The 15928-nt window shown below is 42.5% G+C and overlaps 1 protein-coding gene across 4 annotated transcripts in view; it reads left to right on the forward strand.

Annotated features, from left to right (window-relative positions):
• Positions 1-205: 205 nt before the first annotated feature.
• The window catches only part of Ubn2 (ubinuclein 2), a 76945-nt gene continuing 61222 nt past the window's right edge, over positions 206-15928 (forward strand). The window contains exons 1-2 of one of the 4 annotated variants that reach the window (XM_052720884.1): positions 206-2113; positions 9002-9094. In XM_052720884.1, the coding sequence (XP_052576844.1) occupies positions 1673-2113; positions 9002-9094 (534 nt within the window). In that variant the 5' untranslated portion in view covers positions 206-1672. Of the gene's footprint in view, positions 2114-2231; positions 2682-9001; positions 9095-15928 lie in introns of those variants that run through there. The other 3 variants (XM_052720885.1, XM_052720887.1, XM_052720888.1) reach the window with 3 other exon arrangements.

Below are 15928 nucleotides of genomic sequence, written 5' to 3' on the forward strand. Positions count from 1 at the left end.
TCTCTTCTTTTCTTTTTTTTTCTTTTTGGTTTTTTCGAGACAGGGTTTTCTCTGTGTAGCTTTGCGCCTTTCCTGGAACTCACTTGGTAGCCCAGGCTGGCCTCGAACTCACAGAGATCCGCCTGGCTCTGCCTCCCGAGTGCTGGGATTAAAGGCGTGCGCCACCACCGCCCGGCCTCTTCTTCTTTTTCTTTCTTTTTTTTTTTTTTCCAGACAGGGTCTCACTATGTAGCTCTGGCTGGCTTGGAACTCATTAAGTACATTAGGCTGACCTTGAACTCAGAGATCCGCTTGGCTCTGGAGTGCCACCACCACCATTAAAGAGTGCCAGCTGGCCTGCAGCTGGTTATGTAGACCATGTTGAAGTCAACCAGCCCGCACCTCCACACCTGGCTTAGAACTAGGAGGGACTTCTGGGATGCACATTCCATCACCGCTCGGTCCATCTTTGGAAAGGAATAGAATTCTGAGCTAATAATCAGCCTGTTAAAAGTCTATGACGTCACTTTGACTCAGCTCCTCAGCATCTAATACAGCTAAGGCAATTAACAAGCTTGGGTTTCCTTGAGGATGTGGAAAGCGGGCCCTCAAATTCACTTTCTACTAAATAGATTAAAAGAGCCAGTAATTCTCATCCTTTAAAACCTGGATTCCAATTCGGTTCCCACGGGTACGCCAACGGAGCCTAACCCACGCTCCTTCCCACTCAGAAATGGGCCATCTAACGTTTTTTTTTTCTTTTTTCTTTTTTTTTTTCCTGAGAGCGAGTCTCCTAAAATAACAAAACCTGCTAAGACGTTCAAGTCTTCAAGAACTGTTCGTTTGCCAGTTCAATTTCCCAACTGCGGCGCGTCATGGAGCGTCTCACCGCCATGCGCCAAGCGGCTGGGGAGAAGTGTAGGAGGCAGCGGAGTGGGAGGCAGCGTGGCGCTTTCGGGAGGGGTCTGGGGCGAGTCTAGTCTTCGCCTTTCTACCCCTGGGCACCTCCGGCGACCGGGCACCGGGCTGGCAGGCCCGGCGGCCCGGCCGCGAGTCCCTCACCTCTTTCCAGGGTCCACCTGGAATCCTCCGTTGACAACCTTACCCCGCCCCCCTACCCGCGCCGAGAGCCAGAGGCTGACGACGGTCGGGCGGGACGCGGCGCCATGTCTGGGTCGTTCCCAGGCACATCGCAACGCTCACCCTGAGGGATCCGCGAGCGCGCCTCGGTTTCCGGACGAGAAGAGGAAATTACTCCGGGAACCCCAAACCCCTCCTTCTGAGCCAAAGCACAGCTAGCGTCTGCGTTACCACGGAGACAGGCCCGTCTGTGACGTCACTTCCGGCGGGCTGTCTGGACTCCAGACTGTTGGGAGGAAAACTGAGCAACAGCCACGACTGTGGACGCGAGCGTCTCCGGTGTGCGCATGCGCCCGCTCAGCGGCCTGCTTCTATTTATGTGGGGGACCCAACATGGCGGCTGCGGCGACCCTGGCGATGGCGGTGGAGCCCATCAGAACGTAGTAGCGGGGACGGGGACCCGGTCCGCACTCACGGTGGCGTCCGCGGAGACGGCTGAGGGTGCTGGAGGGAAGAAAAGCGACGGAGAGCGGAAGGAAAGGCGGGCAGGCACGCCGTACGGCGTCGAGGCGAGAGCCGGCTCGAGCGAGCGCCGAGGGCCAGAACAGTGGGGATGGCGGAGCCGCGCAGAGTCGCGTTCATTAGCCTGTCACCGGTGAGGCGGCGCGAGGCCGACTTCGCGGGCGCCGAGCGCGAGCCCCCCCGACTGGAGCCGCAGCCGTACCGCGAGCCGGCCCGGGCGGAGTCGGCCCCCCGCGCGGACGCGCAGCACCCGGCGCGCGACAAGCCGCTCCCCCAGCGCGAGGTCAGCCGCGCCGAGCCGCCCATGGCGCTGCAGCGCGAGCCCCCGCGGCCCGAGCCGCCGCCGCCGCCGCCGCCGCCGCTGCCGCTGCCCCTGCAGACTGCCCCGCCGCGGGAGTCGGCCTCCCGGGCGGAGCCGCCGCCGCGACCGCCGAAGGAGACGGTTCGCCTGGAGCTGGTGCTCAAGGACCCCACGGACGAAAGCTGCGTGGAGTTCAGCTACCCGGAGCTGCTGCTGTGCGGAGAACAACGGGTACAGAGGGTCCCTCCCTCCCGGCCGCCCCACACAGCTCGGGTGCCTCCGGACCGGCCGCTGCTCTGCACTTCGCTCGCCCCGGGGGTGGGGTGGCGGGGGCCGGGCGGCTAGACGGGGCGGGAGCTGCGCGGTTCGGCCCACCTAGGTGGCCGAGGCTGCCCCTTCCACACCGCGGCGAGCCGGTTTTCCTCTGCACCTTTCGAAACCTCAGCTTTTTCCTCCTTTTCCTTTCTGTTCCCCACACCAAATCCCGAGGCCCCGCGAGCCGTGCGGCTAGCTTCTTGTGGCACTCCATCTGTCGTTCCGGTAGAAGGGAAGCGAAAAACCTTGGGGGACACGCCCCCCGGTCTGAAGCGGAGAGATTGTGTGACCCCTTCTCGGCTCATCCTCATCCTTCCTCAACCCAGCTGTACCGGGCACCAGGGCTGCTGAGATGGGCTCGTGGCCGGGTGGTTTATTTTCCTTGATTGAAGGGGATTTAAGAGAAATTAAACATTTTCAGAAACTAAAGATTCCACGTTAGGAATGAAAAAGTGGATTCGTTAATGTGGTTACACTCGTGTTGGTAAATATTGTTAGCTTTGTGTGTGTGTTGAGTTTGTGCATATTGTCTTTGAATGGAAAGGTCTCTTGTCTTATTCGGTGGCTGTCTAACCATATGATGTGGCTATCATTAGTTCGAATTGGGGTTATTTGTCCGATGTAGTCTTTTGGAGAATGATGGAAAAAACGTTGGCTTTGAATTAAAAAAAAAAAAAAAAACTTAGGAAAATACATAGGTATGCCTTTGAGGGAAGCGGTGAACAATGGGGATTAGGGCAGCGGTTTGTCGGTGACTGTAATTTTTATTGTTGTGGGTTGGTGATCTTGAGGAGGGAGGAGGGGGAGGGAGACAGAGGCAGACAGACAGACAATTGTCCTCTAGTTTAGCGACTATGCTTTTTATTAGCCTGGGCTTTCTAGCAGGTCTAATGGACTCCAGAATTCATTAGTTCCTTTCAGCAACTATCTTTGTTGTTGCAACGAAGGACTCTTAATCAAAAGTCTCACGGTGAATAATATCATTAGTCTGTGTTCATTTTGTGCCAGATAATTCTTGGATGGCTAGTTACAAGTATTGTGCAGCCATCATTACTAAATGTTTTCAGAGAAATTGAATTGTTAGGGGAAGAGACCATTTTGGTCACTTTCACATAACATTTGTTCTGTAGACTCCCTTCAGAACTCTCTCTCTCTTTTTTTTAAATATGCCATTTTTTTTTGTCTATTAAGTTGGAACATTTTTCAAAGAAATTATACTTGACTTGTTAATATAAGTAGGTGTTCAATTTTTATAATTTGCATAAGTTACAGATTCAAAACGTTTTGTAGATGGGTGTGCTAGTCGGTGACCTCAGTGCTCTGGAGACTGGGGTTAGAAGGATGGAGAGTTCAGGGCCATATTGTGAGACTCTGTCTCAAAAAACAAAAACCGGGTGACAAAATGGCTCAGCAGGTAAAGGCATTTGCTGCCAAGCCTGAAGACCTGGGTTCCATCTCCAGGATCCATCCACATGGTGGAAGGAAAGAACCATCTTCTGCAAGGTGTGCACATACAAATAAGTATAACAAAACTGCAAGACAAAAACCATCATTAGGTAAAAATACATACTACTAGTTAGTGTTTTGCCATTGTACAAACACTGTAGAAAGTACCTACACTAACCTAGGTGGGTTTTTTGTTTGTTTTTTTAGTTTTGCTTTTTTGAGACAGGATTTCTCTGTGTAGCTGTTCTGTCCTGGAATTCACTCTGTAGACCAGGCTGGCCTTGAATTTAGATCCCTCTGACTCCACCTCCCTAGTGATGGGATTAAAGGTGTTTGGGATTAAAGGTGTTTCATACTGCACCCCGCTGATCTAGGTGTTTTAACCAGCTATATAGTTAGCTATATAGTACTTAACCATTTAATTTGCTATATGGTTATGCTCTGTGGTATTTATTGTTGTGTATGTGATCTTTTCTGAACCTGGATCATGACTATACTTTCGTGTTTTAGGAGACAGGTAAATTGGGTTTAATTTTTGTGTTTGTTTTGTACATACTATCAATTTAGGGATTTATTGATCCAAATTTTTATCATATATTCAAGCATATATCTTTTGTAATTCCAGAAAAGATTTTATTCTGGTGTTTGTTTTTTGTTTTGTTGGTTTTTTTTTTCTTTGTTGTTGTTTTGAGACAGGGTTTTGCTGTGGAACCTTGGTTGCCCTGGAATATGCCCTGTAGACCAGGCTGTTACTCCGTTTTTTTTTTTTATGCGGTATACTTTTGTAGCAAAAGTTTGCCACGTTTTCCTATGATTAGTCCTACTTAATATATTTATTATTGAATAATGTATAAATAATACCGTTGTAAGTGAATTGTCATGGTTCCATAGAAATCCTAGAAGAGTGACCAACCCTAGGAAAGCAAAACTGGGAACATGAGAATGTCTGGAAAGTGGTAAGCCCCAAATTTCCTCCTCCAGGAAGTCTTTGACTTTTATTTTTCCAGTGCTGAGAATTAAGCCAAGGATCTTGAACATGCTAGGACAGTGACATGCCATATCACTGACATGACTCCAAGTAAAACCTCATTCTTTGTTCTGGAGACAAGACAATTTTAAGTTGCTCAAACTGGCCTTGAACTTACTGTGTATCCCATATTGGCCTTGAATTTATGATCTTGCTGTTTTAGCTTCCTGAGTAGCTGGGGTTACTGAGTAGCTGGCGCAGATTATTTTTAGAGTTATAATCTTTCCAAAATAATTTTAAATTTGAGTTACTGGCATTAAATAGTGTAATAGGCTGTAGAATTAGAAGAATTAATTAGAACCTGTAATAGGCTAAGTAGAATTAGAAGAAACAGTCTCCAAATTTTTAAAATAGCTATATGTCAGTGAACAAGATTTGTTAACTGAAAGTTGGTAGCTATGGGCTGTTAAAAACATTATTAAGTGGCCAGGCGGTAGTGGCACACGCCTTTAATCCCAGCACTCGGGAGGCAGAGGCAGGCTGATCTCTGTGAGTTTGAGGCCAACCTGGTCTTCAGAGTGAGATCCAGGACAGCCAGGACTGCTGTTTCACAGAGAAACACAAAAAGCAAAAAACACAAAAAAGTTATGTGCACATTTAAATACATTTAAATAAGTACATTTAAATACATTTATATACATTTAATAAACCCCTTCCTACCTGATAAGTGAAGAATGCAATCCCAATGAATGGAAATACAGTTGGAGTTTTTCTGTATTTATGAGGAAAAGCATATTTTGGCTACTCTTAAAAAGCAAAATCACCTTGCAGATTAGGTCCGCCCTTTGCCTTGTTCTCTCTTTGTGGTATTTATTATGCTATAATTATGGTGGTGCAGGTGGTGACTGAGACCTTGGAATCATTCCTATCCTGAAGCTGAGTGGTTGTGCGCACGCCTTTACTCCCAGCAGAGCCAGGCGGATCTCTGAGTTCTAGGCCAGCCTAGGCTACAGAGTGAATTCCAGGAAAGGCGCCAAAGCTACACAGAGAAACCCTGTCTTGAAAAAACAAAAACAAAAAAACAAAAAAAGACACTCATATCCTGATTAGTATTGCTGGTGATAGTGCATTGTGAAGTAAGTTTTGGATGTGACAAATACATAAGAAAAAAGTGCAGTTCTTAGCAGACCAAGAATCAGACAACCTGAGCTCCCATTTGAGAACATAAGGAGTTAAATGTTTCCTGTAAAGAGAAAACAAGTGATAATGGTGCTGCTGTAACTGTACTGTCACGGACTTCTGTGGATTCTGTTGCTTGTCACCTCGTGTGGATAAGGCCTATGAAAGATTTGAACATGCTGCTAAGATCAAAGGAGAAAATCATTGGTTGACTTTACTCATAGGTAACTGATCATTTGCAGGTTGTTTCACCTGGGGGGATTCTTCTTAAGGGTTTATTGGGAAAAGAGATGATTCTTTGTGGATGTGTGTAGCCCAGGTTAGCCTCAAACTTCTGTCAAATTTCCTGCTTCAGTTTCCTGAGTGCTAGGATTGCAGGCATTATTCTTTTTTGGTTCTGTGTAGCTTTGGAGCCTGTCCTGGAACTCACTTTGTAGACCAGGCTGGCCTTAAACTCGCAGAGATCCACCTGCCTCTACCTCCCCAGTGCTGGGATTAAAGGTCGTGCCACCACTGCCCGGCTGCAAGTATTATTCTTAACTGTAAAGGAGAAGTGAATTTGTTTTAATTTTATACACCACATGTAAACAAGAGTTAGATTTCAATGCCTGTATAATAAAGTACACAGAATATTTTAAAATAGGCTGGTCATGGTGATACACAGGATATTGAGACAGGATTGTGGGTTTGAGGCCACTTAGACTGTGTAGTGAAATCTGATCTTGAAAGAAATTTTAGAATGACATTTAAAGGTGAGATGGAGAGGTAGCTCAGTGGTTAAGAACACTAGCTGCTCTTTCAAAGGACCCAGGTTCAATTCCTAGCACCCACATTGCAGTTCACAGGGGATCTGGCATCCTCACATATACAGACAAAACCCCAATGTAAGTTAAAAGTAAATCTTTTAAAAAATGGTGATTCTTAGTAAAAATTACAAATTTTTGTGTTTATATTTGCATATATAAAATAAGTCAGGCTGGATTGGGGAGAAAGCTCAGTAGTAGAGCTCTCGCCTAGAATGTGAAAGTCTCTGGGTTCAATAAAACTGTCATGGAACCCCTATCGTACTGATAAGGACCTAGTATTTGAACTACACAGTGGTGGGAGGGGACAATTTATAACAACAAAATATGCTGATTGCCTGCAGTTCTGTGCATCAGAGTCACTATACCCCAAATGTAGCGTTTTATTCCATACCAGACTCACTTTGCTAGTTTGTTTCCCCTTGGGTTGTTTCTGTTTTTCATTCATAATGCCGGTTAGGATAAGAGATTCTATAAATATTATTACATTTAAAAATTTATTCTAAATCAACTCTTTAAAATCTAAGGAATCCCCTCTCCCCTTCGTTCTGATGTGCTGGGAAGGATGAACCAACCCTCTGTCTTCATCCTGTCCTTTTTTTTTTTTTTTAAAGATTTATGTATTTATTTATTATGTGTACAGTGTTCTGTCTGCATGTATGTCTGCATGCTAGGAGAGGGCATCAGATCTTATTATAGATGGTTGTGAGCCACCATGTATGTGGTTGCTGGGAAATGAACTCAGGACCTCTGGAAGAGCAGCCAGTGCTTTTGACCTCTGAGCCAGCTCTCCAACCCCCCTGTCCATGTTTTCTTGTCATTTTTTAGGCTGATTATGTGTAGGTCTTTATATCTAGGATGAAGCACGTTAGTACCAAATTCAGGTCTTTGTCTTGGTTTTAATTATTTGAAGCTGCTATATAAGCTTAAAAATTTAACCCTCACACCTTTAATCCCAGGAGGCAGAAGCAGCTGGATCTCTGTGAGTTCAAAACCAGCCTGGTCTACAAAATGAGTTCAAGGACAGCCAGGGCTGCCATACAAAGAAACTCTTGTCTCAAAAAACAAAAAGAAAAAAGAAAAAGAAAAAAACTCTAAAAATTTGTTTTCAGATGAGTGTGATTGGGCACACTTTAATCCCAGCACAAGGGAGGGAGAATCAGAAGGATCTCTGAATAATAAAAGAATCTCTGAGTTAGAGCCTAGCCTGGTCCAACTAGGAAGTTCCAGGTCAAATGCTACATAGTAAAACTTTGTCTCCAAAAAACAAAACAAACAACAAACCAAATTTACTTTCAAAGTAAATTTTCTGAAATTGGATTTAAAAAAGTATTTTTTTAAAGGTAGTTCTTAGCCTTTTTTATTGAAAATCATTACATGTAAGACATATCTGCTGAAATAGTAAACTCAGGTCAGTGCAAGCCTGGCAACTTGAGTTCAATCCCTAGAATCCACAGAAAGGTGCAAGGAGAGAACCAACTTCACATAGTTGCCCTGTGACCTCCACATGTATGCACTTGCCCACCCCACCCCCCATCATGCAGCACATAATAATAATACATTAAAAATTGTTTTGAAAACATGGTAAAGTCAGGAAAGGATACAATTTTGTCTGTTTTGGCAAGTGGGTGGTGAATGTAGGATCCTTGCTTATAGCGTGTGAATGTGTCTGTGTTTTAAACTATATTAGAACAATGTTTTATTCTACACTGTTAGAAGGAAGCCATGGTGAGCTATTGCATATTTTTTTTTTTAGCTTTATGTATTTCTTAAATGGATATCCATTGACAGGAGACAGGAGATATAGAAATTATTGATTCTCAGTTTTCAGCAGAAAGCCAGGGCAGCTGCAGATACTCAAATAATAACTTGGAAGGAAGCATATGACGAATCTTGATTCTATAATGAATAATTTGGATATCTTTTTAGGGCTCTTTCATAGCTAAATCAGCCCTTTTTAGGGATAATATCAAAATAAAATTTGTATTTTCATTTTTACCTATGTTGGTCTAAGGAGAGAGATTGCTTTATTTGGGATGGGGTGGCCATATGGTCCTTTTGCAAGTGGAGTCAGTTTTGATGTTGAATTCTTGACCATCAAAAAACTGTACAGTGTGTGTAAGTCTATTAACTGCAGATACTTTCCTTCTGTGAACCATCTTTTTTTTCAAAATAGCTTTTAATGCTTTTGACCTATTTGTTAGGAAAAATTGGCTAATTGAAATTTAAAGAGAGAGTCAAGTCGGGAAAATAATATAATGGATGTAGTTATAGAATATATAGTATTGAATACCTATTTGATATGCTAGTCAGTTATACTGAACTATAGTTGCTATATGATTAGTATATGGCAGTCCAGTTGAAGTAGTTCTAATACTTCTGTTTCTTTCCCCATTTCCTTTGAATCAGAAGAAGCTTGTTCATACAGAAGACCCATTTAATGATGAGCATAAGGAGAGGCAAGAAGTGGAAATGTTGGCTAAGAAGTTTGAAATGAAATATGTGAGTATAGTAGTGTTCACCTAGGTCATTTTACCCTGTTGGCCTCTTTTCTTTGTGCAGCTAGTTGGGAGGGCCTATAAATAGCAACTGCTTACTTATCTTGATCTCACAAATTGAAGCTGAATGAATGGTTTTGACAGCCAGACAGTTTTACAGGTTTGTCCTGTGTTAGTAGGCTGCATTCATTATAGTCCTAGAATCTAGGCAGTTTGCTTAACAAATCTTATAATACAAACTATAAGGTAAGTAACACTTAACCATACCTCACAGGTGAACAGAATGAGGCTCTAAGCCTAAGGTTATGTGACTGGTCCATGGTTACAGAGGGTCAAGAGCAGGCAGCGAATCTAGCTGTGTGTAGCTCTAATCTGCTCCACCCCCACTGTGGAGAATGTTCTCTTGTTCATCGCCCTTCTTCCCTCTTAAGAGAGTAAGCCTCTTGGTTCAGAGTCTATCAGGATCAGTATAAAACTTCTTTGTGTTATATTTACCGTAAATATTCATGTATATCCTATATTACATGCAACAACGTATTAGTTCTTATTTTAATATTTGTTTTGTTTTTAAAGGGATAGTGATAAATTTGGTGATCGAAAAGTAATTCTGAGGAGCCATAATAAATAAAATAGTTGAATTGATCATGGTCTGGAGCATGCCTGTAATCCTAGGTCTTTGAGGGCAGAGGTAGGAGGGTTGACACAAGTTTTAGGCCAGGCAGATTGGATTTGCATAGTGAGTTCTAGGTTAGGACTACCACCAGAGTGTCTCTGTCTCTCTCTGTTTCTAAAAAATCTGGGTTTTATTTTGGCATTGATTGTAAAACAAATATATGTTAGCTTGGTAAGATGGTTCATTAGGTAAAGACACTTTCTGCCAAGCCCTATGGGCCTGAGTTTGATTCCTGAAACTCATATGATAGGAAATCTGACTTTGGCAAGTTGTCCTCTGAACTTCACATTTCTATCATGTGTACATGTCTCTTCTCTCAAAATAACATGTAAAAATGTTCTCTATCAATTTATTTATTTATTTATTTATCTATCTATTTATTTGGGCAGGATTTACTATATAGCTAGTAACCAGCCTGGTCTACAGAGCAAGTGGCAGGACTAGCTCACTGGAACTCTCAGACCACCTTGTCTCTGCCTCCCAAGTGCTGGAATTAAAGTTGTATGCCACCATGCACAGCAAAAAATAAATAAATTGATTGATTGACTTAAATAATTCTATACATTTTGTTGGGTGACGTCACAATCAATTGTGAAATGCTTTAACAGTCTCCTCAGGGTACTGGGAAGTGGATATTATAAAAGCCTGTAATCATTTTAAGAATTGTATCACTCATTGGTGAGCTATAACTTCTGAGAAGTTAGAGCATTTGGTGAGCCTCCTCAAGTCTGTTTTTTCCTCTTTTTTGTCCTTTTATTGGGTATGGTCCCTAGGACTCAGCTTGGTAAAGTTTTGCATAGAGTTTGGGCAAGCTTGTTAAGATCACAATTGAATTCTACTCATAAAACATAGATACCAGTAAATTTAGTGTTCTATATAGACTAACATTGGCCTGCAGCCAGGCCGGATGTGGTAGCTCTCTGTGAGTTCAAACTGGTCTACCTAGCAAGCTCCAGGACATCCAGAACTATATAGAGAGACCTTGTCTTGAAAAACAAAACAAAAATGAAACAACAAAAAAAATAGTGTGGAACCAGTCCACCATAGTTGTAGATTCTGCCTCCATGGATCAAACCAACTGAAGATCAGATATATTCAAAACAAGGAAGCATGCCGGGCAGTGGTGGTGCACGCCTTTAATCCCAGCACTCGGGAGGCAGAGCCAGGTGGATCTCTGTGAGTTCCAGGAAAGGCGCAAAGCTACACAGAGAAACCCTGTCTCAAAAAAACCAAAAAAAAACAAGGAAACATGTACCTGTATTTTACATGTGAAGATTTTTTTTAGTTTTATTCCTTAAACAATACAGGTTCATGGTTATATAACATTCACATTGTATTAGATATTATAAATAATTTTTTTTTTTCGAGACAGGGTTTCTCTGTGTAGCTTTGCGCCTTTCCTGGATCTCGCGCCGTAGACCAGGCTGGCCTCGAACTCACAGAGATCCGCCTGCCTCTGCCTCCCGAGTGCTGGGATTAAAGGCGTGCGCCACCACCGCCCAGCTAGATATTATAAATATTTAGAGCTAAAGTATGCAGGATACAAGTGGGTTATATATAAACACTACCATATTTTATATAGGATATTTGAACATCTGGAGATTTTGTTAGGGGTCCTGGAACCAATCCAGGATATAAAGGGTTGGTTACATATTAAAATCATAAAATGACCTTTTAAAAACAACTCTGAGGAAGAGGGTAGTCTTTTTTCTTTTGGCTTTTAGAAACAGGGTTTTGCTGTGTGGCCCTGGCTGTCCTGCCACTCACTCTGTAGACCAGGCTGGTTTCAAACTCTGCCTCCAAAGTGCTGGGAGTAAAGGCGTGTGCCACCACACCAGGCTTCAACAACTTTAAATCCCTGAAGACCTATTGTGAAACAGCAGTTTTAGGACATGTGGAAGATCGTACACCTATAAGTGTTGGTTGTCAAAGTCTGTGTTGGTGTTTCTGTACTGTTGACTGTTTCTACTGATTTAAAACTATGCTCTATCCAATAGGAAGGTTGAAATCAGCATGGATATAAAAAGGTACAATTGTAGAGGGCTGTGGTACAAGTTAAGAAGTTTTGTAACCAAGGTGTTTTCTTCTGGTTGTAAGACTGGAGTCTTATCAATTAATATCCTGCTTCTTCTGTCTGCCATAAGTGATCAGTGACTGTTGATGTCTTTTACTGTCAATGGCATTGGGGTCCTATGCTAGGAATGGCGTGTTTGTATTTCAGTTTCCTAATGCTGTAATTCCTCAGCATTGGCCTGAGATACTGATTATCAGGTTAAGCCAGTACTAATGACTCAGTAAGTAATAGTCTGAGTCATTATGGAGTGCTTGGAAAAAGAGCTTTAAAGAGGGCTCTTCACTTGAGATATGACAAAATGGAAGTTTTGTTTTGTTTTTCGAGACAGGGTTTCACTGTGTAACAGCCCTAGCTGTTCTGGAACTATATTTGTAGACCAGGCTGGCCTTAAACTGCCTGCCTCTACCTCTAGAGTGCTGAGATTAAAGTCGTGTGCTACCACATCCAGCTCAAAATGGAAGATTTTTAAAATTCATTTCCATACAAATTTCTATGGAAATAAATTTTGATTTTTATAAGGTTTACTTAATGTGTAAACTGTACAGTATAAAAGGGTTTAGAAAATTATGAATTAAGACGGATTCTGTTGCAAGAACAGTTGTCCTAAAGATCCTGAAAAAGAGTGATTCAAAATAGGTGTGGGTAGAAGGAAGGACACATTGCCAATCTGTCTTGAGTCCCTTTATGTAAAATTTTAATGTTTTAAATTCACAGTGTATGTGCTCCTTTTGGGCATCTGAATATGTTCCAAGCCAGACATGATGGTGCATGCCTGTAATCTTAGTACGTGCATGCTGAGGTAGGGAGAGCAAGTTCTAAGACCAGCCTAGGATACATAGCAGGTTCCAGCCATGCGGCTGGAATTAGCGATGTGTGTAAACTGCCTTGCCGGGTGCTAGAATCAATCCTCTGCAAGAGCAACAAGTGCTCTTAACTGCTGAGCCGTCTCTACAGCCCCGTTTTTAAATTTAAAAAAGTACATATATGTATTTTATGTGGTGTGTGCGGGTGCATACATGCACATCACTGTGTGGATATCAGAGGAAAACTATCTTTTTTCTCCTTCTACTATGTAGGTCTTGGGGATCAAGCTTTGTTGTCTGGTTTGGCAGCAAGTATCTCTACCACTGAGCCATCACTGGTGGCCCTCAGAAGTTGAATGAATACTCTTAATGTCCTTTCTGTGAATAACCTGAGTTGTAAACATATTTTACAAATTGTTTTTCTTACTCCCTGTATTTATTTATAGTCTTTTGCCACAGTTTTTTTAATGGCTGTTAGCATTGAATGGCTATACCATAGTTGATATGATTTATAGTTATGTCATTGATGCTGTTATTGGTAGGATTTTTGATGAGATTACAGATTAATATTATTATAGTCAAAGCTTTAGTTAATTCTTTTTGATAATCTCTTTAAGATTCACACTTAAAATTAAAAAGATTCACACCTATTTAACAGCACTACCATCCTGCTCCATTGAGCACTAACAATTAACAACAGTCATTTTTAGTGGCAACAAGCTGGTAACCTTGACTAGACACACATGCTCCTAAATCTAATTACCAATAAGCTGTTTGCTTTCTGCATTTGCTCACCACAACAGACAGATTTGCTGTTTGTATTTTTTTAGATTTCCCCAGGCAAATTGTAGTCACTTAATCCCCTGCCCTGAAAGTATTTGATGAGCAGAAAAGAGTGGTTGCGATTATAGTTAGCATCCTAGAGAACAATTTAAAACTCGGGCTGAGCTGTGAGAGGCAACAGGATTCATTGACGAGTAAGAATCCGTATAAAGGGAAAGCATCAGGAAAGATGAGCACATGTGGTTAGGACGGGAATTTCAGTGGTCTAAAAAGCTCATGTCAGAACATTTTAAAAGAAAGGTGGGTAGGCAGTCAAAGTGAGCATGCAGATAGCCTTGAATTTGCGAATATTAAGGCTTTTGGTTTTGTCTTGTAATAAGGATGTTTCTGGGACAGAAAATTATAGGGAGTTGTATTTTTGAAATAGTCATTAGAATGTAGTAAGGGTAAACTTGAGGGACATGAGGCAAACCAAGGGATTGAATACATTTAGGTAAAAACAATGACTAGCTTTCTAGACCTGACAGTTAGAGTGGGAAGGAAGCTGAAGGTGTGACTAACCGACCAACGAAGGTTCTTGAGAAAGACTTGAAGTAGAAAGAAATAATAATTCTCATTTTGACCCCAACTCTAGCAAAAATTAAAAAATTAGAAGGGAGAGATTGAGAAGGAAGGTAGGTAGAGAAGAAAGAAAAAAAAAGAATAATGACACTTTGAAGATCAAAATTAGAGGTATAATTTAACTACAACTTAATAATTTTAGTTGTACAGCTTGGTGAATTTTAATAAATGCATATAGTCTCTAAGTGCCACTACAGTCGCGGTGTAGGCCAGTTCTGTCTTCCCACAAAGTCTTTTTGTCTATCTTCGCAGACAGTCCTACCTCCTTGACACCCTCTGGTCTGTTTTGTTTCTGTACGTTTTTGTTTTTCTAGCATTTCCTGTAAATGAACTTTTCCTGTGTGTGGCTTCTTTGGTTTAGCATGGTGCCTTTGAGAGTCATCTGTGTGTCTTATGTATCAGTGAGTATTCCAGTGTTTTATTCGTTCAGCACATGAGGGATATTGTGATGTTTTCAGAGTTTGAGGGTTTTTATTTATTTTTATAAAGCATATTTTTCTGTTTTCTGCTCATGTGGAGGTCAGAGGATAACCTGCAGGAGCTGGTTTCCTGGATTGAACTCAAGTCACCAGACTTGGCTGCAGAGCATCTCCACATGCAGAACCATCTCACTGGCCCCAGTTTTCAGATTTTGACTATTACCCATAAAGCTGCTCTAAAAAAAATCACAGTATACATTTTATATTAACATACATTTTCAGTCTAGGCATGGTGACTCATGTCTGTAACCTCAGCACTTGGGAAGCTGAAGCAGGAGGATTGTCACAGTTGTTCAGGTCCTTCTTGGGCTATGTAGTAAGTTCAAAGGTAGCGTGGGGCTATGTAGTAATAACTTACCTTTCTATTGTTTTGTTTTTTTCCGAGACAGGGATTCTCTGGGTAGCCCTGGCTGTCCTGGAACTAGCTCTATAGACCAGACTAGCCTCGATCTGCCTGCCCCTGCCTCTCTGAGTGCTGGGATTAAAGACATATGGCGCTACTACTTGGCATGATAGCTTATCTTAAATAAATGTGTGGGCAATGAAATGGCTGGCAGGTAAAAGCACGTGCTGCCAAGCCAGATGACCTTCCACATGGTAGAAAAAGAAAACCAACTTTTGCAGGTTGTTCTCTGGGTTATGGGCCCACACAGAAATAATGTGAAAGGAACAAAGACCATACATTTTTACTGTGCATTCTCTTTCGTGTGGTGTGCATGTTTGTGTTTGTTATGTGCACGTGTGTGTGCCCTCAGGTGTGCATGAGGGCAGGATCTTACTTTCTGCAGCAGGATCTTTGACGGAATTGATTGGCTAGACTGGCTAGCTAGTGAGCTCTGGGATCTGTCTCCCTCTTCCCTCCCTGTACTGGTGTTCCACACATGTAACACTGTGTCCCTTCTTACAAAGTGGCTGTATTACTTTGGTTGGTTGGTGGTTTTATTTTGTTTCGTTTTTGAGACAGGGTCTTTCTGTGTAGTCCTGGCTGTCCTGGAACTCCTGTGTAGACCAGGCTGGCCTTGAACTCACAGAGATCCTCCTGCTTCTTCGTTCTGAGTGCTGGGATTAAAGGCGTGTGCCATCATGCCTGGCCTGTTGTTGTTGTTTCTGAGGCACTATCTTGCTCTATAGTCAAGGCTAGTCTCAAACTCATGATCTTCCCCAGGTGCTGGAATGATAAGTGTAGGATTCACACCTGCCTATTGTATCCCTTGCTATCTCCACAAGTGTTGAGTTCCTCCACATCCTTTTTAACACTTGCTATTTTCACTCTTACTTTTATCAGGTAATGAAGTATGTGTGCTCTTGAGTAGGTGAAGGTCAGAGGATAGCTCTTGGGAGTCATGTTTCTCCTGCCACGAGTGGAATCCGAGGATTAAGTTTGTATGCAAGCTCCTCTAACCTC

This window comes from Peromyscus californicus, unplaced genomic scaffold, assembly GCF_007827085.1.
Source record: "Peromyscus californicus insignis strain IS unplaced genomic scaffold, ASM782708v3 Scaffold_6__1_contigs__length_162567912, whole genome shotgun sequence".
NCBI lineage: Eukaryota > Metazoa > Chordata > Mammalia > Rodentia > Cricetidae > Peromyscus > Peromyscus californicus.